Source organism: Stigmatopora nigra, chromosome 1 (assembly GCF_051989575.1).
Source record: "Stigmatopora nigra isolate UIUO_SnigA chromosome 1, RoL_Snig_1.1, whole genome shotgun sequence".
NCBI classification, from domain to species: domain Eukaryota; kingdom Metazoa; phylum Chordata; class Actinopteri; order Syngnathiformes; family Syngnathidae; genus Stigmatopora; species Stigmatopora nigra.
The window spans coordinates 12,866,363-12,893,750 of NC_135508.1; the positions used below are offsets into that span (position 1 = coordinate 12,866,363).

A 27,388-nucleotide genomic window follows, 5' to 3' on the forward strand; every position below is an offset into this window, starting at 1 on the left:
CAAGCCATTTAAACAATCAAAGTAGTTTTGTTTAGTAGCACCTCTAATAATGAAAGATCATAATAGTTTTTTTTCCGTCACTATTGTGATGACTGGGTTGAATAAATATTTGTTCTTTAATAACAGCCGTATTGAGGAAAATGTTGGCGAGCCTGTGCTGCCAAACCCTGTAACAGCATTTAGAATTTTTCCCGCTGTGATCTAGCCGTTGCAAAGTTTCACTTTAGTTCAATGTTTGTTTTGCAACAAAATGAATGAATGAAGCAAAAGTAGCATGGCCTTAGGTGAAGGAAACAAATAAATATTTTGCAGAAAAACAGATTGTGAAGTAACAGGATTTATGAAAATATGGAAAGAATTGAATGTTTGAATTGTATGTTTGGTCTATAATCAGAGAGACAAAGAACACACATGTACAATGCCTAATTAGAATGTCAGAGTTTAAGACTTAAAAGACAGATAAGATGTTATCATATAAATGTGTCTTTGTTGTTTTAAACATAACAGAATGACTCATCCCAATTTTGTGGCTATATACAACCACAGATGACCCGAAAACTTAAGCAATCACCCTCTCCACAAGTGGGAAACATTTTTAAAATTTGATATTAGATTATTTTAGTTTTGTTTCTTACTTGAAGTGACTACAATTCTATTTTGTGAATCAACAACATTATGTAAACCCTTAATATCAGATTTCCTTAAAACTGATGAAGGATAAAACAATAGCTGGGGTATAATTCTGATTCTAAGTATTGAAATTAATTTATTTTCCTCCAATTTGGTAGGAGGAGGAATGTACTAATAAAAGAGCATAGTCCTTTCTATTAAATCCTAATATCATAATGATGAAATTGACTTCCTGTCCTTCCTCACTGGAGCCTCCCTAGAATCTCTTGGTTCCCCTCACTGTTCCACGGACCACACAACATTCATCAGTCGTGATGATTTGCAACAAGTCCCATCACATTCTAGCTCACCTTCGTCCTTACACGTTCTTTCTATACTAACAAACGCGTCCTCACAAACATACGCAGGTGCACGTGTCACACAGTCCCAATTAGTTCACATCTGGAGTGCGTTTTCTAGCCAGCAAGATAATCAGAGCCCCCCACCAAAATTATGGTGTGAGTGTTTCTTACGGGCTTCGTTTTGTAAACCAGATGGGTGGTTTGCGTTAATGGAGCTTTGGCACTGAACAGTAGCCACAGAAATTTGCACAAAAGCCACAGTAGCACTGAGGGATGTGATGTCGTTGAAAAGCATTTGCCAAAACTATTGGAACACATTTTGTCTATTCGAATCGAAAATTTAAAAGAAAAACATGCAGTTTTACCCTGTCTACATCTCCAACATCACCCACAATTCTAGGAAGTCGTTTTATATGATCTTGGAGTGTGTCTGTGGGAGTTTTAGTCTATTTTTTAAGTCAGTGTTATTAATAATGTGCCTGAAAGAGAGAGCGGAACTTGCTTTATGCACTGAGAAGCACCCATCCATCATTTTTATAATACTGCTTGCCTTGTTCACTGGTATTAGAACTAAGCCTTTTCCAGATAACTTCAGAGGAAGTTATAAAGTAAAAACTGGTTCGGCAGATTGGTCATGAATCAATTCAATAGCAGAACTCCACAGTTAAAAAAGATAATGCCTCATATTCAAACTGGCACAGAGTTGTAATTAATCCTCCATATTCAATCCATTATGAGGTACTGTCTAGTATAACTTGCTCGAATGCGGAAGTAAGACCCAGGACAACTAAATGATTGAATCATCAATTCTTCTTATAATTCTTTGTGATTGGATAGTGATCAGCCCAGGGCGCAATCAGATTGTTAAAAATAAGGGAAAACATTAGTGACTGTATATTTTGTTTATGATAGTATTTTCGATCCATTTTCTGTCACTTCATCAGGAGCTGGCTTGGAGACAAAACAATCTGAGGATCTATAGGTCTTTAGATACTTCCTATGGTTCTTCTGTGGTGGTAACAAGGCGTTCTTTGCAGGTCTTGAAACAAGTGTTGCACAACAGGTAAATGGCTAGTCTTATGGGTGCTGATGTAAGAAGTGAATGTGTTTGCAGCCTAAGTCTATCTTGGACCGACACCATCTTCTATTTGATGAAGCACACCATCAAGTTCCATCTTGTGCTCTGCTGCATGTTGATAAGGTTGGGTGGAACCTATCTAAGGTCTGGTCTTGCCAAACTAATAACTCGTCCCCTGCTGGAAGATGACCGACTAGACTGCAAAACCAACAAGGTTTAAAATAGTTTTTATTCTCAGAAAACACATTCATGGATGACTAACACAAATAGAATTAGCAAATAATTGTATCTATTTTTTTTAAATATATACTTCTCGCAGTAGTATCTTGTGGAGTATACAAATATGTATTTATCATCACTTGTGGATAAACTTGTCCAATGAGTAGTGGAATGCCAACTCACAGAAGTGTGGAACTACTTCTAGTTCTTGAATATCATTTGTTCTTTGTTACATACGGGACACCCAAGAAAGGAATACAATTTCCATTTTAATTTTGCATTTTTACATTTAGTTTGTGTTCCATGTATTGAAATGAAATCTGTATTCCAGTCCTAACGTGGGCAGCACCTATTTTTGACACGCTCCAAACCACTTTGAAAAGAAAACGAAGAAGAAAAAGTTTCCGAAATGCACTCTGGGATATGTTATGAACTACAATGGCCACCGGGGAGCTATCTCCACACGCTCTTGCGCTTATTTGTTTTCTTTGTTCACTCTTACATCAAACTTGTCGCACGACTGCCGAAAATATAAAGTGGGATGATAATGGCTACGTGTTATATTGTCCGTGCATGGGTACGAAACTTTTTTCAAATGTCATCTGCTTTTTTAAAGTAGTCAACTAATAGTTTGACCAGTATTCATTACATTTCGTTGTTAAGGGGTCATTGGAAAGATGAAATTTCGGTCCAAAGCTCTTTTTATTTCTGCACAATTTGTGATCATATTCACAAAAGGGAAGAAACCTTAAAACATGATTCAATGAAATGCACATATGCTTCTGTGCTTCAGGTCGTTTTGGGAACCAGGCAGATCACTTCCTGGGTTCTCTGGCTTTTGCAAAAATGTTAAACCGAACCCTGGCGGTTCCTCCTTGGATTGTTTACCGTCATCACATCTCCCCGTTTACTAATGTAAGTCCGTCACTATTTATGTCGTTACAGTCCCGTGGGCATACAGCTAGTACTAAGAAATGTGATTGTCACTATTCACCCAGGTGCACGTACCCTACAGTGATTTCTTCAAATTAGAGACCTTGTCTACTTACCATCGTGTGATCGCTTTGGAAGTTTTCATGAAGGCGCTGGCCGACAAACACTGGCCGAAAGGACAAAGGAAAGCTTACTGCTTTGAGGCAGCGGCTCAGCGTAGTAAAGATAGAAAGTCCTGTCCCATGAAGGTGAGGATCTATTGGATAAGAAAACTGACATCATTCCACATGTTAAGATTAGCTCCACAGATCGTTTATGCGGGCATACGAGCTAAAACCTCCATCCCACACATTCGTCATACGGTTTTAAAAGCAATCATTAAATAAAGCATTTTAAATACTCACACAGCAACATTTTAACAATTGCCATCCAAGCCTTCAGTGTTTTGCCTCTGCATTTTGTAATTATCCAATCGAAACGTGACCTCTAGTGGCCGTAAACCAGTTTGCATACCACCAGCTCTAGATTATCTGATGTAGCATATCCCAGCCAATTACGGGCACTCGGAAGGGGACAGGCTAAATCGGTGGCCAGCCAATCACAGGGCACAAGGAGATGTACAACCAATCATATGTAGGGGCAATTTAGAGTGTTCAACTAGCCTTCACTGCATGTTTTTTGGGATGTGGGAGGAAACCGGAGTACCCGATGATAAACTGACCCAAGCCTGGGTGGAACATGCAAACTATACAGGAAGGTCGGAATTTAGGATTGAACCCTCGATCTCAGAACTGGGAGCCCGACACGCTAAGCACTCATGCACCTAACCACCAAGTTTCTCAACCTTCATTTTGAGCCAAGGCACATAATTTTAAGTTTAGAACTTATTTAAGAATATAGTGGTACTAGTATGCTCTAATGTCAATCTATCAGAAAATGTATTTAGTTTGTGTGCTGTGACTAATATGCAATAATAGTTTTATAAAGTAGTCCTAATTGTACTCACCATCATTGCAGTATTAATAAGTCACATTGACTATATTTGAGACTTGGCATAGTTGCTATTCTAATGTATATTCTAATCTGTTTTGGTTCTTTCAGGATGGAAATCCATTTGGTCCATTCTGGGACTACGTTGGCGTGGAGTTTGAGGAGTCTGTGTTATTTAGTGGCATTTCCTTCAGTGCATACCATCAGCAGCAATGGATGAAAAGGTAAAAAGGTCTTTTTTTGACTTTCCAAAAATGATGTGACCACAGATGAGTATGGATTCAGTATGGGACAAGACTGTTAATGAATGTCAAATAGATCCCTTTTGCCATCATGATCCTGTAGGTTCCCACCCAACCAGCATCCAGTCCTGGCTCTTCCCGGGGCTCCGGCTCATTTCCCAGTGGCGGAGGAGCACGTTGGCCTCCAGCGTTATGTAGTGTGGTCAGACAAGATGGTGGTGGAGGGACAGGAGCACATTGATGCTCATCTGATCCGGCCATATGTTGGCATTCACTTGAGGATCGGCAGTGATTGGGTGAGTTCTTGGTGGAAATCAAGGGCCCTCCTAGGACGAGAACTTTAAAAACGCCATTGATATTTTTTTGTTTAAAAATATATGTTCTGTCTGCTCCTCAAAGCAAAATGCTTGTAAGTTGCTGAAAAGCGGCGAGGCTGGATCTCACTTCATGGCGTCCCCTCAGTGTGTGGGCTACAAGCGGCAGACAGCGTTGCCTCTCACCATGACCATGTGCCTGCCCGACTTGGCCGAGATCGCCAGGGCCGTGGAGATGTGGGTGAAGAAGACATCCGCTCGTTCCGTCTACATTGCCACTGATTCCGAGTCCCACAGCAGTGACATTGAGAAGCTCTTCACGGGCAAGGTGATCAAAGTCTCATAAGTCTGTATTCTTCTTGTGTGTGTGTCACAAAAACATGCAGCAGTGTGTGTGTGTGTGAGTTCAATTTGCTTGAGGAAATCCATTTATCATCTGTCTTCATTTCTCTGCAGGTCAAAGTGGTGAGTTTGCAGCCTGACTCCCCCCAATTGGACTTGTACATTTTAGGCCAAGCGAACCACTTCATTGGCAACTGCGTCTCCTCTTTTTCTGCTTTTGTTAAGAGAGAGAGGGACGTGAACAATCTCTCCTCCTCCTTTTTTGGCATGGACCAACCTGGACATGAGGACTCAGTCTGTACAGGGACTCAATCTGAGATGTTACAGAAACAGCACTTGGACAAACATTATTGTAGCAACTCTGAATTTTCTCAGGCCTCGAGCTGTGGTGAAGACGGGATCTAGGTACACAAGAAACAAGAAACATAGAACTTTGAATGGGAGGACTGCAGATACGCACAGCCGCAAAAGTTAACACACGAGGAAATAATGCAAAATGAGCAATTATTTTTAGAGCAGGTCTATCATGTGCTTGTTGGAGGCTTACGTTATAGCTAGATGGCAAGCTAGGTAGTGATAAATAGTGTGGTCCTTTAGACCAGTGTTTCCCAACCACTGTGCCGTGACTATTAGTCTGGTATGCCGCAAGAAGACAAAATTGCATGGAAAACAGACTATCTGGCTCAAAGTTAAACGAAAAGTCAGTTTTGAATCTGATCAGTTGGATTTCTGCAGAATACTGTATTTTCTGGACTATAAATCACATTTTTTTCGTAGTTTGGCTGGTCCTGCGACTTGCATGTTATTTATTTATTTTTTTATAGTATTTTTTTTTCTCTTACTACAACAGCCTGGTATTTTTTTTAGGTTATTGTTATCTGAAAACTTAAGAGATACATATTTAAGCTGTTTTTCTCCATTTTTGCTCTTTTTATTTTAATGTATGTTTGTTCTTGATTTCTGATCAAATTAAAAATTGCCCTCCCAAAAGTGAAACTAAAAGCCAGCACGTAAAATCTCAAATTAACAATATTAAAAACAACATTATTAAATAATATTTGCCACCCTTTAAGGCCCTTTAAATACCTGATTTGAAATAAAACATTAGGAAGAAATTGTGCTTCAAAAAATATGTACCTTATTTTGGTAAATAGAATGCCAGATCGTCAATAAGTGAAAATATGGGAAATGTATTATAGGATGTATTTAGCAATTTAGACCCATCAAAAACATTACAGATAAGCCCAAAAGATGGCGCTCCAGACCCATGTTTGTCCATTCATTTGTTTAAACTACGCCATTTAGAAGATGCTCCAGGGACGATCACAATATCTATGTTTTGGAAAAATGAATACTATATGATTGTAATAATATTTTTGACCAAATACACTTATTTTTAGTGGTGTTTTGAAAGTGAGGGAAGCTGAGCTGTACACACCCGCCGTCTGAAGTGTTGCTCTGGGCTTGTCTGGAAGACGCCGGGGGCCTCCATATCAAATATTCATCCCCTACAAACTCAAGCCTTAAATAATTCTCAAAGAAATGTGCCTGGAGCGCGCCCCTTTCATCGTAGGCCTACACCATACCTGGAAAATGGAAGCAAAGGAGCATCAGGAAGTTGGATAGAGGCAGGGGGTTATCGTGGTAGACGGCATGCAAAGAAACAAAACAAACAAACAAACAAAAACTCAGCTTGTCTGATCACAAAACACATGCAAACTGAAAAGCTATCTTCACCTGGCTAACAACATTTTTGCCATGATTGGTCATTCTTGGATTGAACTCATGTTTTTATTCTTTTGTGTCAACCTTCTTTTGTTGTTACGTATTTTTTTTGTAAAAAATTAGCTGTTCGAAAAGCATTTAACGTTAATCGAAACTTATGTTTTTCATGGTGTGAGAAATGTACAATACATGGGCTTTGTTTTTTTAAAGAAAAATGCCTTACTATACATAGTCTTTTTTAAAAGAAAAAAAGCCTTAACAAGAGTCACATGGGACAAAAACTTTAAGAGAAAAGCTTAAGAAAAAGCTCTGTTTGAAGGCTGTGATGTTTTCCTTCAAACACATTGGTTTCACTTCCATCTTTGACTATACATACATGATCCATAACAGCGTTTTACAAGCACATTATGGAGAACCTCACATTTTTAACCTATGTGGTTTTGACGCTGAATGACTTTGCCCCCTTGCTGAGTGTCTAGCAGGTGGTGTGTCGACATAGCGGCCCAGCCCGGCCCCTGCAGATAAGAGCTCGGCGTGTAGAATCAGACAACGGCGAGTGGGAGGGAATGAGCCATGAAGGAAATGGGAGGTGATTATCTTTTATGATCAGCCGGGGGAGTGAGTGTGCAAATGACGACCTGCGAGGGTGGGCATCAACGCTGCCTGGAAGATCGGCGTGTGATGCTCAAGCTGTCATGGTAGCTTGCTGATTGGCCTGCTGGTAATTAACATCTGCATATGCAAACGAGTGATTCGCCCTGGGAGTTTGGCAGGAGTGTTCCTCACCTGGGCCCTGAAAGCCGCAGTAAAAGTGTGCCTATATGAGTGTGTGGATGCCAGCACAGTATCAATTCCCTGCCTTGCTGGACCCGAGGCGATTATTTAACTGTATACCAAACAAAAATGTCAAAAAACCTTCTCGATCAAATTTCCGTCATACAGAAAATATGAGATTACAGAATTCCTCTCTATGGATTAGTTTTTTTCGGCGTTGTCTGTTGTTGTCTGATTTTAAATTGCACTAACAAGTTGTCGTGATAGTCAGGGGAAGCATTAGCAAGTAACAGTATATATTATATTTACAAAATACACCCAAGTGACACACCCACCTCTCTGTTTTACTTTCGAAGAAAGGCAGTAGGAACTTCACAGGGGCATCATTCAACCTGCTGCGTGAAGCTCATTTGCATATCAGGTCCTCGGTATGGGTTTGAGGAAGCGAGACTGCGACCGTCACACTTGCCCGCTGAAAGGTCAGAGGAGCTCAGCAGAGCAGAAATCGCTGTCAGAAAATGTCAGTGGAAAAGTTTCAGCGTGCCTCTAGCATACTGGAAATAATTCATAATTGCCACCAATGTTGCATATCTGCGGTTCACACAGGTTGGCCGAGAAGCAAAAGACTTGTCCCAACAGGGGTCGCCACAATGCCTTTTTTTTTTTTACACACATGAATTCTGATTCACTCCAGCTCACCTTCATCCTTTCTTTTTCAGACCTTCAATCTTTCAATTCTTCTTAACCCACTCCTGCTTCACAATGTCATCTGCAAATATAATATTTCAGGAATTCTCTACACACTTCTGTCAGTCTATCCAACACCATGACAAACAAAAAGGGGCTTAGACTTGACCCCTGGTGCACTCCTACTTCAACACCAATCTCTTTTGTCATATAGGTTGTTCATATACAGATACAAAAATAAACTTAAAGTATAAGACACATGGGAATGGTGTTGTGTTAGACATGTTTAGTTTTATGGCCCCATACCAACCGTGGTTCATTTCTTTTACCTTTTAATTCATCTTAGGTAGATAATTCTTCACTTTGCCGCTAACCATCGAGATAGCTACGGACCGTCCAACACCTCGTGATGGTGCTATCTATGAATCTTAGTTTATATTCTGTTTTAAGTACATGTGACAGAGATATATTTGGACTAACCATGCACTGAAGACAGGGGTGGGCAAACTTTTCGGCCCGGGGGCCACATTGACTTTAAAAATTTGCCGGGTCAGCACAAGATACGATACATATAAAAAAGTGCATCCGTTAACAGTACATATGAAATATAAACAGGAAAAAAGGACTAAAGTATTAACATACTCATAACTCACCAATAAAGTAAAAAGTATAAAATACAAAGTAAAGTAAAAACGAATGTATTAAGAAATATCAAAATTTAATTTAAAAAAAACGATAGAAGGGCTGTAAAACATGACAAACAAATAAGAGTGGACAGAGCTACTGCCAATGGCTTCCGCGTAACGGGCGCCATCTTGGGAAAAAAAACCGAAAACATTATTTGGACAACGTCGGCGGGCCGGATTAAAATGCCTTGTGGGCTGGATATGGCCCGCGGGCCGTAGTTGTGTGAACCACCTTTCTCAAAGTCAACCGTACCTTTAAAACATGATGAAAATAAGGGCTACGGATCGACGAGTGTGTGTTGCAATGAAGTTTTTTTTTTCTGTTCTCAGCTCCCCAAAAAAATTAATTTCAAATAGGCTTTGTAATCCATCTTGAGTAGCCGATCCAGAATAAATGGGAATTGGAATGTCATCCCGTGCAAGTGACTGCTTGTAAAGGCATTATGGGTTGTTAAATCCTGCATGGATTTGAATTGATCTCAGTGGTATAGGATTAGAAGCAAAAGTGGATTAGAACCCCTTCCGGGCAAAAAAAAGAGCAGTGGGAGAAAATAAATGAAGATATACACAGGGTTAAAAATGGAAATGTCATGCATTTTGAAACTTGCTTCTTATTCGAATAGATCTGTATTATCTGTGTACTCATTTTAATTGCCAAACATTACATTGGAAAACACATGAATAGTATTAAAATATGATTTGGGAGAAAAAGCCTATTCATTTGTATTAAGCATAATCGGTGAGCCTGTTTGTAATGAAATAATGAAATGAAAGTATATGTGAATTCACTTTTTAACCAGCAAAGTTTATTCATATATAACAATGGTATAAAGTGAATCCTTGACTTGCAAAATAGGTGTGCTTCATATTTACAATAGATACACATCATATATTATCATACAACAAAAACAAGTAAAAATAAGAAAACAGGAGAACAACTAATTTAAATACCTTAATTTTCTTACAATTTTCACAACACCTTTATAAAATAGCAAGGACAGACAGCCAATAGTACTATCATTTCCAGTTATTATTATTGTACAGAGCTCCAGTGTCTACAAAGACTTTTTTTTCTTGACAAAGTGAGTCGAATGGAAGAATTCCTACTCATGAGTAAAATACATTGATTGATACCTCTGCCCAAAAAAAGCACAGAGAGATTTTTTTTTTCTTGTTTGGTATACGGCATGACACTCGCTAGCCAAAAGCACAAAATCAGCCCTTAAACAAACGTAGGGAAAAAGTGCGGAAAACATCTTTTACACACTAGTTCCAAGTGTGAAGGATAATACAAACGAAGCATTCTGAATCTGGAATAAGTCCATCCTAAGTGAGGAGACAAGCAATTCTTGAATAATTACAACTGAAAAAGACATTTCTGGGTGAAGAAGTGCATTCAGCTGTGTTTCAAGGGGAGAACAAACATTTTTTTTTTTAGGAGGAGCAGATGGAGAAGCAGGCCTCACTAAAAGCACAGATTACAAATCGTAGCACTCGACAATTTCAGGACTATGAGGTGAATCAAAGCCTTGGAATGCAGGAAATGTGAACATATTGAGACAAACATGTCATCCCTTGGAAGAGGAGAAGGCATTTAGGTCTTTTTTTAAATGAGTCAAAGCATTAATACTCTCCAATGAGAGGCATGAAGAGGATACATTTTGTATATGCTGAACTCAGGAAGACTTTGATCCCCCCCAAAAAAGTTATGTTTACACACTCCAAAACACTGAGTTTCTGTACATAATGTTGACAAGTGTCTTGAAATGGGGCCAAGCAATAAGTGCTATGAAAAACCAAAAAAATAATACAACCTAAATGTATAACAATCTTTGCTGAGCCATACCAGATGTGGTTTTATATTTGTCTTTTAAAAGGGACTTTTGACTTTTGTTTTAATTCCTTGTATATTCAAAATAACAACTAACCAACATTTTAAATCGAGGCGGCCCAGTGAAGCGAGTGGTGAGCGGGTCGGCTTCACAGCTCTGGGGTCCTGGGTTCAAATCTAGGTTACATCCACCTATGTGGAGTTTGCATTTTGGCCCCGGGCCTGCGTGGGTTTCTTCCGGGTACCCCGGTTTCCTCCCACATTCCAAAAATAATGCATGTTAGGCTAATTGATCACTCTAAATTGCTCCTAGGTATAGGTGTGGTTGTCTGTCTCCTTGTGCGGAGTCAGCTGGGATAGGCTCCAGCACCCCCTGCGACCCTAATGAGGATAAAGCGGTTCAGATAATGAGATGAGGTGAGATTTCAATCCAATCATCTTCTGGAATGGTTTCAATGAACAAATAGTCCAAATTTCACACCAACGTTATGCAAACTTAACCAAAATGAACAAATAGTCACAATTTCACACCAACTTTAAGCAAACTTAACCAAAATGCAACCAATTGTCATGTTTTTGGGTTATGAACATTGCATTATCAGTGTTAGGTTCCGAAAATAGTTTTTTTTTGTGTTCATTGTTTAGGTGGCAGATATTTCTGTTACACAATGGGAAGATTTCTAAGGCGTTCAACAGGAACCATGACAATTAGTTAAAAAAATGAATTAGTGAGATTTCCAACATGTTCTTATCAATCATTCGTAAAGTCAAACCCAGACTTGTACGTAAAAATTGTCACCAGGATGCAAATAAATGCATTTTGGCACTGACATGAAACCTGTACGGACAGAATATGCAATATTATCTGTCGCAGTTTGACACTTTGTAAAGTGAGTGCATTAATATATCATTTTGAGATAACCCAAATCATTATTGATAAAATACACACATTTCCAATCTAATTTTTTACACTGTAAGGGAGGGTCTAACAGTGAAAAGATACATATTTAAAAAAGGACAATTAATCCTTTATATTCAAATTCCTATTTTGCCTGAAGAGCATGAGTATTTCAAGTTTGATATCATTATAATATACCATTTTTACAAGAAAAAACTGCCTTAAAAGTATCTTTTATAAGTATGTTCATTTGGATGACTGTGAAGCACTTTTTTGATAATTACCACTTTCAACACTATCAAGTTTTTTTTTTTTTACACGGGTTTCAGTGGTGAAGGCTTTCTGTTAGAGTATATAATTTGGCAAAAAAAGATCATGTCAAAGGTTAAAAAAAAATCCAGAAGAAATTGATGAGACATGCAAGAAAAATTGTGTGACAAAAGAAAAGAAATATTTTTAGCATGCAGGTTTTTGGATAGTTTGTCCAAATATCTAGTAATTGGGCACAACAAATACCATCAAGCCAAGATAAAAGTGTATTTACATGAATGTACATGTACACGATCCCTTTTATTCTTTTTTTTCCTTCCTTCCTTCCTTTTTTTTTTTTTTTTACAAATAAATACATCAAAATAAATATAAAAATATAGATGAAACATCATCAGCTATAGTGGATAGCTGGTATCCAGAATGACGGCATCATTTTTTAAAATTTCACTATCCATTGGTATTTCTTTAGTGTAACTATCGCGGAAGTACAGATGCAGGACTTGGAAATTGAACGGAAGCAAAAGCAACTTTTCCATATTCTCGTGTGAGGCCCCCACAACTAGTGTCACACCCTAGCTGTATATTTTGGGTGCTTGTTCACTCCAATTTCTGTGCAACACCAGCAGATCGGATCAACGTGAAGCTTCAAAGTAGGAGCAGAAAGCTAAAAGTGGTCTCCCGTGCCTATCTGCCCCCTTCTCGCCCTTTAGCCTTTTCCGATGCTGCTCTTCAAAAAGTATGCTGGACAATGACTAGCTGAGCTCAGCCAATTCTCTTCTTCACCTTTGCTTTTTCAAGGGTTAACCGCTTTGAAAAAAACTGAGCACAAGTGTGTATCTAAGGCCACCATTTACCTTTGTAGTCATTGCGTAGTTTCAGCTATGTGCACTGACCAAATAAATATACAGCCATAATGCCAGACTTGCACTATCAAGCTTAGAATTTCCCTTGATCTGACAGTTATACTGTAAAGTTATTTTTAATTGCCTACCAATAATATGAGGATTTGTTTATTGTGGCTGTTCATATCTGTTTCAGTTGTGTTCAATGACGGGCGGAATAATAATAATAATATAATTATAGTGTGTAAATATATTGATTCCTGGACGGAGGAGATAGCAGTAAGGTGGAGTTCTAATGGCAGTAGTGGTCAGGTTGTCATGTCAAGATATAAACACTGTCAATCCATATATACTAACTTACAACTCAATCACTGTCAGGGTAGATCTAAAGAGCTGTCCTTAAGAAAATCGAACTCAAAACACGGTTCTAGACATGTTGTGTTTATCCACTTGCCAATATGATCGTTATTAAAGCGTCCCTAAAAGTATTGCTGGATGATCATTGTTTGTTGCACATACCCTCCAAAGTCTTTTCTACCAGCAGATCAGATGCACAATGTTATCATTTTCATGAGTGTCATCTTTGTTTGATTTTAGTATCATGATTCTCTTTTCTAGCAAGTTTTGGCCGGGTTGGAGGTCTATTGGTAACGCACTAAGCAAATTTTGAGGAAGAGTCATTTGGCACGACTGACACATCTTGGCTTCTGCCTCGTTGCACAATGACATAGGCGACGGTCGTATCGGTTGAGGCCTGCGACCAGCCAAATCGACATGTTGGCACTTGGATCGATCACGTTAACAGCTGACGCGTATGTTGTGGGACAGCATGCAAACAAAGCATGATATGAAGTGGGTGGAATGCACACAGACGATTTCAGCTCGTTATAAGCAGCGATGCGGTTATGTGCTTGGGATTCGGCCTACTTTTGGATGGAGAGAAAATGACAAGCCCCACCCAAAAGCATCCCAGGAACTCTACTTGCATTTCCCCACCCCAAAAATAATAATAATAATAATAATAACAAAATAGAAACTTCATTACATTCATATCGGCCCAATTGTCACTGCTACATTTACAGATGCTTCCTTCTGAGTCCTTTGCCTTTTTGTCCTGTACAGAGTTTTAGTCATGTGACTCTTCCATTCGGATGGAAATTCTAGAAGACCAATGGTGACATTTAGAAGAGCCTTGGTGGTGGTTCCAGTAGCGACTGATGATATTTAAAAGTCAGCGTACAAAAATAAAATCTGAACACAGCAGTCCAGCATGAGATCTCTGCTTTTCTCCAGCACATACAACCGCAGACACACTAACACGCACGCTCAAAAGTTCCATTTGGACAATGTCCTGGTAGATGAATTGAATAAATAAATAAGTCCTGTTGCGGAGGTCCGTTTTGATACCCCTTACTGGGCTAGGTAGGGCCTAAGACCTGGAGTGCCATTTGTCATAATGGGAGGAGTCTGAGACACTAACTAAAGCAGGTATATACCTCTTTAGAACGCCCGCTCACGACTTCAGTCTTTTTCTACTCTCAGCTCTCAAAGGACATGGCGGCAATGAGTTGCTCCACCTTGTAGGCCAGCCTTTGCTTCCTGGCATGGTCGTCCTGTTCCAGGGCTTCTGTGATCTGTTCAATAATAAAGAAATAAATAAGAGAAATGTTGTGATGTTTTTGAAAAAAATGCCATGTGCTTTATTTTTCAGAAGTATCAGGCAAGAAGAAAAAAAATGCTTTTGTCTTTGTTAAGAAATATTTATCTATTATCTTTTGAGTCCTGTCGTGTAAATGCGACGTTTGTCAAGGTTCAATCGTCAGCTTTTGACATGTGCTATGTTTTGTTCTTTCAACTCTTGCATGCCTGTCAAGACCAATCTCAATCAGTCGCTACCAAGTACCATTCAGAATAAAAGCTGGAAAAACACAGCAAAAAGGACCGAATATTCATGTGTTTCTCTATACTACATTCAGACATTTATTTATCACAATTTAGACAAACAGCTGTAATGTTATTGTCATTCTAATTTAATATAATTCATGTAATTCATTTTAAACAGGCATTTCCGAAGATAACTCTTCATCTGTCTTTCTGTGTGAAATTTGCTTGTTATCCCCATTCCGTTTTCTCTCGGTATTCCAGGTTCCTGACATATCTTGAAACATACATAGTAAGTTGATTGAATTGTCTATAGGTAGGAATGAGAGCAAGTATTTTGGGCTGTGGAAATAAATTGGAGTACCCGGAGGAAACCCACCGGGGAGAACATGCAAACTCCAATCAGGAAGGTCGGAACCCACGAGGGTTTGAACTCTTGATCTAAGAACAGTGAGAAGGACGTGCCAACCACTCCATCATCATCGTGCCCCTACAAATCTAGCACTGTGTGCCAGACAAGAATAAGTATCCAGATTTGAATCATGTAACGTTTGCCGGGAATTTGGCCAAAACGCAGGCAACCGTATTTGTGTTGTTGAAGCAGGACCAGGCAAATTTCATTTGTCACCAATAGAGGGGTTTTTGATTCTCTTTGAAGGTAGCATCATAACATCGCATAAAATCACTCTACGCGAGACCAGAGCCTTGTAAGTACACCCTGAAACCAACAAGTTGGGCAGGCTCGTATATAGTACATGGCAACAAACAGAAAATCAACTCTACATGTGAGACATTACGAGTGTGAAAAGTATGTTTGAAAACAGGACTCAGAATCTGCAAAATGCAAAGTTCAGCGATTTGTTGAGACCAAGAGGAGAGCCAACTGCATAATAACTGCAAAGAAAGGACACAGCAAAGGAGAGCGAGATGTGTGGTCCAACGTAAAGGTCAGACTTCCCAGAGGAGGAGCTGACATTAGAGGGAGAGAACGTTCCTATAAATGGTCTCTTTTCTCTTTCATTTCTTTTGTGCTTCCTGTCATCAGAAAGTGTGTATGAGCGTGTATTGTACGTAAATGATCCTGCTTCTGCTTGATCTCCACAACATTATATTGTATAGTTACTATCAGTTAAAACACAAGGAGTCATAGAAGACAAGATATTTCCATTTCAGACAGTCACGGTTCCTTCCTGCACTCATTTAACATTTCCCATTAGTCAAAGGGGATAACTTGAACCCTAATAATGTGCTTTTGATTCATACGGTATCTCAGAAAGACCATTTGCAATGATTTTTCTTTAGATTTTCCCTCTGAGGTAACACATTTCTACTCCCCTATTACTATCTACCTACCCTATTTGAAAATTGTGAATTAGCGGATGGCTTATATGTGAGAAATTGTAATATTAAACGATTTTAAGGCAATTCTTAATCACAGGGCAGCTTACATGTGAGAAAATCCGGTATACTTATTGAGCCTTGTACTAACACAGCAAAGTAACGACCTTGAAATACTGTAATATTGTGACATTTTTGAAAGAGTAGTGCCTTATAATTACTTGTTACGAAAAATAAACTAATTTAACTTTGTACAGCCAATCCTGTTTACATCCCTAATAAGAAGCCCCTTTATGTCATGACTCAGGCCATTCAATCATCCCATCCATCTTGTACAGGCGAGTGAGCACCTACCTCTTCGCTGTACTTGCTGATGTAAGAGTAGATCTCATTGAGGGCACTCAGCATATTGAACTCGCTGGAGTGAAGTCTAGCCTGTTCTGCCAAGTAGGCGTTCATGTCCTGGTCGCTGATGGCTGGCAGTCGGTTGATGTCGGCATAGTATCTGTGAGAAAGCACGTGTCATTGCTTGTAAGCAACAAGTTGAACTCTGTTTAAACTTTTAAGGTCCCACTTTTCGAGGCGTTAACTTCAAAGAAGGCATCTTGCTCGTCGTCACAGATTGACATCATTCAAGACAAGTTTGATGTAACCCAGACGACTTTAACAAGGACGCAATGGGACTCGTGCACAAAGTATAAAGCTTACCTCTCCACCCAGCTCTTGTAATTGGGGATATCTTTTGCGTAGAGCAGCTTATTGGAAGGAGAATCTTTGCCTAGCCGGTGCTCTGAAGTGGAGCAAGAATCCATAAATGTCTGAGCGACCACTGACAGACAAGCGTCCGTGATGCTGCTCTTATGGATGTCGAACACAAACTGTGGGTTCTTGATCACATTCACCCAGAAACGTAGTGGAAGGCTGAAGGATGGAAACAAAGGGAATGGGTAAGAGTGACGAGTGCTGACTCGGTAGGCAAATTATTTTGCAGTGAGCTTTCTTCTACAATAGAGGATTTTTACTCTCTTCCTCCATCGGCTCTTACCAGTTGCTTTTCCATGTATGACGCACGTCAGTGTCGAAAATGCCGTGTTTGTCCGCCTGTTCATCCAGGAAGTCAAACATGTATTTGATGGCTAGCGGTAGCGTGCTACCTCGATGAACTGTGCTGAACAGCGTCTCGAACAGGTCGTCTACAAACTTCTGGAGCGTTCCCTGCGATGAACATGAGAGCAACACAATCAATGAATTGCCTTTAAGGGTTTATAAGCTAATGGACCGAATGGTGATTTGTCAATCTCATGGGTTATACATAATAAACAATTTAAAAAGAGGACTTTGTATGGCTGTTGAAAAGTTACAAAAAAACATTAGTCCATCAAACAATCATTTTGAGAGCTGCAAAGAAAAATTTAAACCAATGAAATAAAGAAGAAAGATAGAAAACAAATTGAGTGTCCATATCAAGATTGTAGTCCATCTTGAGCAGGTTGTGTAGGAAGACTGGATTTTGCTAAAAGGTACAGAGACCATCCTAAAAATACCGGGACTGTTTTTTTAATGGGCTGAGAAGTCAAAGTAATAGATAATGCTTTGATGAAAAAAAATTGAAGAAAGGATGTGCTCAGTATACCAAATATATTGCGTAAAAGACTATGCTGGATACAGAAGTGAAGACCTTGGAATAAAATATGAACCATGGATTTCTTCCCACGTTCATCTTTTGAAGTAGTACCTGGGTGCCTTCACTTTACACAATGTTTTGAGAGGAGTGGGTGTCTAATATATACATCAGAGATGTAGAGTATATTATATATCTAGTTATAACAAATCTAAAGACATACAGTAGACTTCAGTACTGCTTAATTTTTTTTTCATTCTTAAAATATTTCATCAACTTGCTATCCTGGTTGATATTGATGTCGAAAAATGTTTCTAAATTCCGACAAGGATGTATATATTTTTAAGGCCTACTTTGGTGGCGAGAAGTCTGGTCAGGTAGATTTCAGACACCATCTTGCTCCCACGGTCTCCTTCCTTTTGATCTCCGTGCTCATGGTTTTTCACCAGGTGCCACACCTTCACGCCACTTTCCAGGTCCGGCGTGATCATGGGAGCGCGAGATCGGAGGCTGTCTGGACTGCCAGTGTAACGGAATGAAGAATCTGTTTGAAGTATGGAAAAATTGGTCTTGATTGATCCTAAAACTGAAGATTATCTCAAAGCAAAACTAAAATAAGAATGGGAGGCATTACCTGCCAAGGCTTAACCGATGGGTTTTTTCACGTATTATGCAAGATATGTACGTTTTTGTTCTTGAATTTCATTCATAGACGTCAAAATAAGTTTTGTTTAGCGTCTTATCCATTTATCTTTTCTCTATTTTGAAATAAATGACCGTATCGACATTCGCTTGCGTCATGACGTCACAGCGCATGAAACAGTGCCAATTTGTCGTGACATCATCGTGTTTCGGTCAACTTGCAGTATTGTTGCATGTCGTGTTTTTATGCGCATATAAGCTGTACCCTCGATTCAGTCATCATTTTTTTTGTCCGACAAAAACGGCTTATATGCGAGTAAGGGTAACACTGAGAACAATGCACATGTCAGACATCAGCTACTCTGTCTTTGAGTCCACATATTTTTACCAACTCTCACTTATTTGCATTATTATTCATCGCCATATTTGCTACGTTGGAACAACAGAGCTTGCCCGTAAAACCTCATTACTCCTTTTCTTCCCAACTGAGTGAAAAACATGCTGTCACGCTCAAATCACGGCATCAAAAAACATTGGTGAACACCCAAAGGCTCCCTTGTCCCTCGGTACATCAACCCTATTCTCACTTTGCTGCCTTCTTGCTCCTTTGCGATAACACATCACTCTCTCAGTAGCTAATTAGCAAGAGTCTCCCGGCGCTGGTATCCCCTGAGATTTGGGATCTGAGCATTGCGGAGAGGATCTGGGTGAGGATCTCTCTAACCAAGCTTCAAAGGCGCAGATGAGCCACAAAGCTCTTTTTTTCCCTGCCAATACAGCCACACAAAGTGTTCGAGTGTGACCAGGCAACACCTCACCTCCAAGGGGACCTGGCCTGGAGTGATACGCAGGGTGGATAGGGGTTTTAAATCTTAATCCAGCAATTCATTTTACCACCTTTTCTATTTCTGTATCTGTTCCATCTTCCCAAGGACACTGAGCTGGCTCAAACTTATATGTTGGTGTTGCAGTAGACTCACAAATGCCCGGTGTGTTTTCTGGGACTGATTTTTGACAAATGGGGAAAAAAGGCTTGTTGGTATAAATCCAGTTGAGGCACTGGGTGTCAAATGTAAATGGGTTCAAATCCATCAACACGTTTCAAGGTGTGCCTTTGCAGGCTCATGATGGATGAGAGCGCATATCCACCAGCAATCACAACATTTTCGGAGCAATTTGGGTGCAATTGGTCTAATCTCATCTCATCTCATTTTCTGAACCGCTTCATTATCATTAGGGTAGCAGGGGGTGCTAGAGCATATCCCAGGTGACTCTGGGCCACCATGCACACTTACACCCATACCTAGGAGCAATTTGGAGTGTCCAATCAGTCTACCTAGCATGTTTTTGGAAGGTAGGAGAAAACCGGAGTACCTGGAGGAAACCTACATAGGCCCGAGGAGAACATGAAAACTCCACACAAATGGACATGACCTAGATTTGAACCCAGGACCCCAGAGCTGTAAGGCCGGCGTTCCAACCACTCTCCACGGCGTCCATAATGGTTTAGCGACTTACCGTATCTGCTGATGGACGAGCGTGATATGCTGGCTGAGGGCGGGATGTTGTAGGACGACGTCTGTTTAGGCACCAAAGCCACAACACAACGGTCTGACACCTGAGAGGAAAAAAAAAAAACACAAACATATCAAATACGTGCTAGCGAGCCCCTAAATAGGGCTGAATTTTGTCAAACTGCATTAAATCTTTCAAAGTGCTGCAGTTAACATTCTGTTAAAATGTAGTTTGCCTTGAGTATCAAGAATGTAGTGGGCTTAGAATAAGACTGTTGGGAAATGCCATCATTTATTAATCACACTGATGTCCTCATGCATTACTAATTCTCTAAATGTACGTGTAAAAAAAAGGCATTACATAAAGCCTGTGTGAATAATCCTGGCATATTCCCGACTGTCATGTCTGTTCATTATTCTCGACCAGTTTGTCGCATTGTAGATGCACTTGACGTGATTGTGGGATCATAGATTTGAAGTACACTGTGGAATTGCAAAATTAAGTGAGCTGGGGGAAGGAAACTGAGGAAGATGAACATCAAAAATTAAGACAACATGTTAAAACGTCGATATTTTCCAGGACTGAGCTAGCACATAGTGCTGGTCCAACCTGACAACAATGAATAAATAATAGAAGTGGGAAGAAAATGAGCAACCATTACCCTTTACATCCACTTTTTCTGAAATATTAGAAATGGTAAAATAATGTGTAGAATATTTCTCTTCTTAGGTCCTAATGTCATGTTCTGGATAAAGAATTATTTTTCCTTCTTGTTCAAGCAATCCGTTTTAGATATAATTTTTTGAGCAGTGATTTACAAAACGTCAGATGTCACGATTATTAACGACATAGCGTAAAACCAATGATACTTGATATATACAATATCTCTATGTATTTTCCAATTTAAATAGAAGAATGATAAAATCATTAGATTTAGTCACAATGACAACTACTTTAAAGTCATTTAGAGAAGGCTTTAGCATAGCTAGACCATAGTGAGGATAAGCAGTACAGAGAATGCTCATTTAAGATGCAATTAGTACACATTTATTTTCAAATCTTGGATTCTTGGGGCAAAAGAAATCGATTATTTGAACCTAAAAGTGTAAAACCCCTACATATTATCCTATATTGTCTACATGGGAGTAACTGTACGTACATCTGAAGTGGCAGTCCACATTCTTGAGGTGAAATGAAACCCTGACCCTCCATGACACATGCGCCTTGACCTTTGAATTTCTATCAAGGCAACTCCTCCCCATTTCTCTCCCCAACCGCCTTCACTCGCCTCCTTTCAGCCACCGCTTTAATAAACCAACACCATGGACCTCCCGCACCATTATTGTATTGATGAGTTCCCTATGAGTGGCGTGAAATAGCTTCCGCGTTAGGTTTCCGCTTAGCAGTCGTGCCTCCATCTCTACTGATGCTTCTCTGACAGAGAGGCAGTGGCAGAGATGGCTCCTTGTGATAGGGGAAAAGATTGAAGGCATGCACATTGGCCCCTGTAGGGATAATCCCGGATGGGCGTGATAGTGGGCATGTGTGTTATGAGGCTGTGGGTCTTACAAGCGATAACACCTTCCATTAAACTAAATGGATAGCAACGAGCCCTTGGTATTTATCTGTCCTCCCCTAAGTACTCCCTCAAGCCCGGACCTAACCTGTCCGGCTTTGGTGGACTCCTGCATTTAGATTCGCTCTCTAATCCCCCGGCCAACATCGGACCTTTCAACGTAAACGTGAGTCGGATTGGGAATGACAAACCGCTCATTCAGAATTTTGGCAAACGTGGCATTTTAATGTAGTGTATGCGTATACCATAACTCTGATCCTTTTCAATACTGTTAAAATCATTCTAATTTTAAGAAACAGATAACTTATTTCCCTTTAATTTTAGTACAAGCCACATTGACTATAATTAGCACGTGTTGACAAGGTAATATTCCTTAACAATAATGATTAAATCTCACACTTAGTTTGTGAATGTCAAAGTTTAAACACCGAGATCCTTAGGCCAAAGCCTTTGTCTTCCTTTTCTATTTTTCCAATCTTTTCACAGTGGTCCAAAACATGGTTCTGTTTATTAAACAGTATGGAAATGAATGTAACCCTACAAAAGAGTTTACCCATGACCGTGTGAGCTGTTAAACACAGCTCCTTAAGATTCTGAGCTCAATGCAAATATATGCATTTATGCTTTGACTGTGGGTGTGCAGCATCTTGGAAGGTGTGCAAATCCAGGTTATGTAAACCAATAGCCAGAGGGGGGGAAAAAAGATAAGGAGCCTTCTCGGGTTGGTACATGAATTTTAATACCTCAGTTCAGGGAATAGGAGAGCATTAGAAAATACTCAAAGTCGTATTCGCCGAGTGACCCAAGTTGCCTTGAAAATATTTCTTTCATTTAAAATTTCATTGAAAATTTTGCTTGGCACTAAACGCAGTTGAGTTGTTGCCACGCAGACGCGTTACAAATGCTTATAAGCTAGCGCAGCATTAAAGGCTCTTTAGAACCAATGGGGTGAAGGTAATAAATAAAAGAAGAGCATAACACAGGGGCTATTATGTTGTGGAAACAATAAAGCTGCAGGGCTTCATCAAGGATTAAAGCTCTGCAGGGAAACATCCAGAGGGAGCAGGAAGAATGCTCACACAACACTGCTGGTTTTATCGTGGAAAAAAATACACTGCAAAAAAGACACTTTTACAGACAAGTGTGTAATAATTACTCCTGCAGTTCCACAATGAGAGCTCTTGACGAAAACTTTGCTTACTTGAAGAACATGGCAAAGACCACATTTATTCTAGCTAGGTGTTATCCTAAATTATCTTGTTGGATTGCTTCTCCTCACTTTAGAAAACTAATTTAGTGAATAAAAAACAATGTGTCTGACAGCAAAACATATGCAAGGTGTGCCTATGGCAAAGTTAGGTTGGAACACCACGTTTCTACCCCCAAAATTCCTTTTAAGTTACTAAAAATCGACCTGGCCTCATAATTTAAAAACCATTGATCAATGCTGTCATGCATTCAGAACTAAAAGAAAAATCCCATCAAATGTTCATTTAGTCAGTGAAGGCATTTTGCGCCATCTTTCAGCTGAAATACTTGAGACCTACTGTCCAAAAAACCCTCTTAGCTAACAACCATAAACACTTACCTGGTAGTGCAAGAGTGTGTTCAGTCGCTTCCAGTCACTTTCTATCTTGGTGGTGATATCTTCATCTTGCAACACAACACGAGCCATCCGTCCTTGGCGCCACTCTGACGACAAGACAAGGTACTTTAAGTCAGTCTCAGACATGGATTTCGAGTGCACCACATTAAGAACAAGATGGTCCATTTAAAGGTAATTTGGACACTTGGTAGCTGTCTGCTGTACAATCCAGATTATGATGTGGTTTTTCAAGATATGTCTTACACTCACAATGGGTGGCCACACTGTTGTGTGAACCCCATCAAAACAATGGCCACAGGGCATTTGTGTGAGTCATACCGAGGTCCATGTCGACTGCCCGCGGCCTTTGAGAATAGGGCATGTTTTTGTAGACGGCGTCCAGGATCTTCTCTTTCACTTGGGTGATAGTGTCGCAGTTCAGTACTTTGACTGGAATCTCGGGGCTGTTCTCGTTGTCCGGGTTTACACAGTTTAGGATCTGAAAGAAGATCAAATGGAGAAAAATAATGGCACTGAGGAGGAAGTGTAATGTAGTGTTTTGATCGTTTTTCCATTCATTATTTTTTTAAAGCATTTTTTTTTCATGCTTGTAACAATTACGACATTTGTTGGTGGGACTGCACTCGCACCTGATAAAATCGGTTGTTTTCCTATATTTATATTGTAATGTTCTAAAAAATCAGATAACATATCACATTTAGGCAAAAGAAAAAGTGTAAACAAAGCCTAAAATTGCCTTAACAAAACAAAGGACACTATTGTAAAGTGTGTAGTAGTTGGAGAGGCAAAACTAATGAGTAGGAAAAATTAAGAATAAAGATGTTATTTCTATTGTTGCAAAGAACAGACACTGTATTTTATTTTATTTAAAAAAAATAGATTCAAGGTCAACAATAACAAGTAGCATAATATTTTGTAATTGTGCTGGTCACATAAACTGCAGTCAAAACATTTTTACTGCAAGAAACTGTGATGTGGCTGGACTTTGTGTGAGCATGAAGGCAGCATGGAGAACCCATTTCCGCTTGCGCCAGTGTCCTGAAATTAAATTTCACACCTTTGGCGAAACACCAATTTCGAGCTCTGCTGGGGCATTAGCACATAATGAGGCAAATTTCCAATCGGTATAATCTGAGCGCTGCCATTTCACGTGCTGCTTGCTTCCGGCTATGATTTGTTCAAGTGTGTGTGCGGACTAATCTCCTCAGCAAGGCCTGATGTTGGACCAGAAGGAGGCTAGTGGAATCATTAGTCAGTTTTCCACTCACTAGGGAGAAGCCATCCATCTTTAAATAACGTTTATAAAGAATGCTTTTGGGTGTCCCCCACCCTGAATCGGTGGACATCCAATCGCCGGATGCCCACACTCTTGGCTAAGGGCAATTTAGAGTGTTCAACCAGCCTATCATGAATGTTTTTAGGATTTAGGAGGAAACCGGACTACCCGGAGAAACCCCACACAAGCCCGGGGAGATTCAAACTCCACACAGTGAGGAACAACCTCGACCCCAAAAACACTCGGCTACCGTGCCTCAGAACAGATTGAAAAAAAGAAATGTTTTGGAATATATATCTATACTTTTGGACACGGCCGATCGAGGTGTATAGAAGAACAATCCTTTTATTTAACCTACCAGCGTTTTGTATTCGATCTGCTGGCGGATGAGCTTGTCCTCGCTTAGAGAGTAACGGGCCTCTCCAGTGATGGCGTCGATGGGGCCTTTCTCCATCTGCTGCTTGATGGCGCAGTAGAGCATAAACAGAGGTTCGCCAGCGCATTCCTGCCAACACACATAAAGAGGGTTCATGAAAGCCAGCAGGGATCATACACCATAAAGCCCTTGTAAAATGTATTTAAATACATTAAACTTTCTATAACTGCAGATCATTGCTAAAAAGATACAAAGACGACAAAGTACAGAATAACAAGAGAAAAGCTTTTTGAACTCAGTTGACACAACATAGATATTGTCCAATGTTTACTTTAGATTACAATACTCAATATCCTTGTAAAATGTGTTGGTACTAACCTTAAGGAACCTGTGCAAAAGGAAGGCGAACCAATTGGTGAGCATTTTCTCTGCAACGGACTCCGTTCTATGGGGACAACAAAGGGCAGGAAATGAACAAAACGGCATTGGTCAGAACTTATACAAAGCAGAGGAGATCCATAATTCATTTTAAGGTACAGGTGGAGCCTCCAGGCATCGTCCTTTTGTTGCGTGTGAGCTTCCGTCAATTTCCGTGCGTGTAGTTGCTGAACGAAACTGGCTTGGACATTCGTGTGTGTGTGTATATGTGTTATGTGTGTGCACGTATGCATGGGTGAGCACAGTGAGACATTGCAGCTGTGACAAGCCTCAGCTGTTGAACGACAAGTGCATTCACAGCCAGGTAAAGCCTGACCAATGCCAAAATGCTCTTTGACTTCCACCAATGGTGTCATCCCACAACTTTCATGGCCTCACCCCTGACTTCGCACCTCCTAACAAACGCCAGCTGTTGTTTAATCAAGGATGAAAAATGTCAAATGACTCCAATGGCTAGTTCTTCGGGCAGTCACCCTCATTTTTGGGGAAAGGCAATTGGAGATACAACGATGTGTGGAATCAAGTGGTTAACACGTCTGCCTCAGCGCAAGGTGTTTATGGTTGAATCTCTGTAGGGGTTCTCGCTGTGTTTGTTGTTTTTCTACTGGTATGTTCATCCATATTTTGCTGCCCATCAGAAATTGCTACTCCATGGCTATCTGCATTTTTCAATAAGCTTTCTAACATCTGTGACTAGTGCATGCATGCAACACAATTTATTTGATAGTGTGAAATGGAACTATTAAAATATGTACTAATTAAAAACGCATCCAAAGTAGATGTGATTAGTGTCACAGGCATATTGAGGATAATATCATTGATCTTTTACTGTAGGAAATAGAGAGAGCTTTAAGTACTGGAAAAAATTCTTGATCTGAACCAACAAAGTATGCTTCCCCATAAACAGCAGAAAGATTTTTTCACCTAGTCATGGTAACATGATTATATGATAACAACTACATTAGACTAGTCTATTTGAAAACAATAGTAGCAAAATTTGAAATAGGAAAGTAGTAAAGGAGAAGTAGCAAAAACCAATCTATCAGAAAAAGCTCCGGTAGCAAAATCTGATACGGCAGCAACATTTTACTCAACACCAGTTCCCACTCACATTCTGAAAAGATCTAAAATCTATAATTCCCAAAATTGTGGGTGGACTCCGTCCTTAAAATATTTACAACATAGGCTGACATTTATTTGGGTAATGCAAGTAAGGCACACCTGAATAAATTTCCATGTTATGAGATTGTTTTCATGTTTAATGGACAAATAAAACATAGATGAATAATTTGCAATCCTATATTTTATTTAACATGCATATAAAAATAGTAATTTCACAGGGGACGTGTCATGGAACATTGACTTTCTAATTGCTTGTATACAAACACAGGTCTCTTTGGATTGCCTGTCCATTCACCAAAGCTGAAGTTGTGACAAATAGTATAACATTTTATGTCACTTGCCATTTTCTTGTGCTCTGATCAGCATATACTTTACAAGGATGGTATTTTGAAAAATCCTCCATCTCTACTCACTACGTGCTCTTCCCAGGTCCCCCCCCAATTCAACCCACTCCCACCCAGGCTCCCGAGTTCCCTCAAGCCTTGTCCCACCCCCGACTGATATGAGACTTGAATGTGTTGGAAGTTAATGGAAACCATTAAGCATTTTAATAAGCTGAGCGAGTCTCAGAGACAGAAGTCAAATAAAGGCTTTAGTGCGGGAGCTTTGCCGACTCCTTCAGACTGTATCTTTACTTTGAAACGACGGGGACGAGGGGGGAAACACATTTCGTTCTTCACCTTCTCCTCATCCACTTCTTCCCATTAATTGACTTTCATTAACGAACATCCGGATTTCATTATCCAACTGAGTACTGAAGAGTCGGCGGAAACGCTTCCCCCCTCTTCTAATGGCAGCTAGGCTGCGGTGAGGATATGCGGGTGGGTGTCGGGGGCTGCTCCCTGAGTGAAACTAATGAAACAATGCTCTTGCAATTAATAACATTGCACTCCATTGCTCTGCATGGGTGGGAAAACTCATTACAAAAATGCTGAGGAGAAAAAAAATGTAATGTAAGATTTAAAGGACTCTGGGTGATTGAAACAATGTTCTGCGATTCCATTAAAATAACATTAGGCTGGGTAAAACTGCAAAATTACTCATGGTGGACTTTTCCATATCGATACCTTCTTCGCCGGTCGGAGTAATAATAGCAAGAATGATTCTACTGGGGACAGGCTGAAAAGTAGTTTTCTAATTGTACCAACAAAGTAATGCATGTGCAAAATACAGTGCTGACAAACATTTAGTGATT

At 39.9% G+C, this 27,388-nt stretch overlaps 2 protein-coding genes and 1 long non-coding RNA gene across 5 annotated transcripts in view; 1 reads left to right on the forward strand and 2 right to left on the reverse strand.

Annotated features, from left to right (window-relative positions):
* Positions 1 to 316: 316 nt before the first annotated feature.
* On the reverse strand, positions 317 to 3,752 carry LOC144207065 (uncharacterized). Its single transcript, XR_013328552.1, has 3 exons — positions 3,606 to 3,752; positions 3,318 to 3,457; positions 317 to 2,247 (listed from the first exon to the last, which is right to left on the reverse strand). It is a non-coding gene; the product is annotated as an uncharacterized LOC144207065 (long non-coding RNA).
* On the forward strand, positions 2,673 to 5,865 carry pofut1 (protein O-fucosyltransferase 1). The gene is made up of 7 exons (XM_077732282.1): positions 2,673 to 2,845; positions 3,062 to 3,183; positions 3,267 to 3,449; positions 4,303 to 4,415; positions 4,537 to 4,729; positions 4,833 to 5,075; positions 5,204 to 5,865. The coding sequence occupies exons 1-7, from the start codon at positions 2,707 to 2,709 to the stop codon at positions 5,492 to 5,494; spliced, it is 1,284 nt and encodes a 427-aa protein (XP_077588408.1). The 5' UTR covers positions 2,673 to 2,706; the 3' UTR covers positions 5,495 to 5,865.
* Positions 5,866 to 12,280: 6,415 nt separating this feature from the next.
* Positions 12,281 to 27,388, reverse strand: part of plxna2 (plexin A2) — a 215,696-nt gene continuing 200,588 nt past the window's right edge. For all 3 annotated transcript variants that reach the window (XM_077730404.1, XM_077730327.1, XM_077730479.1), the window contains 10 exons: positions 25,012 to 25,078; positions 24,616 to 24,762; positions 23,300 to 23,459; positions 22,964 to 23,067; positions 19,803 to 19,902; positions 17,996 to 18,186; positions 17,067 to 17,236; positions 16,730 to 16,942; positions 16,376 to 16,526; positions 12,281 to 14,436 (listed from right to left, as the gene is read on the reverse strand). In XM_077730404.1, the coding sequence (XP_077586530.1) occupies positions 14,341 to 14,436; positions 16,376 to 16,526; positions 16,730 to 16,942; positions 17,067 to 17,236; positions 17,996 to 18,186; positions 19,803 to 19,902; positions 22,964 to 23,067; positions 23,300 to 23,459; positions 24,616 to 24,762; positions 25,012 to 25,078 (1,399 nt within the window). In that variant the 3' untranslated portion in view covers positions 12,281 to 14,340. The remainder of the gene's footprint in view (positions 14,437 to 16,375; positions 16,527 to 16,729; positions 16,943 to 17,066; positions 17,237 to 17,995; positions 18,187 to 19,802; positions 19,903 to 22,963; positions 23,068 to 23,299; positions 23,460 to 24,615; positions 24,763 to 25,011; positions 25,079 to 27,388) is intronic.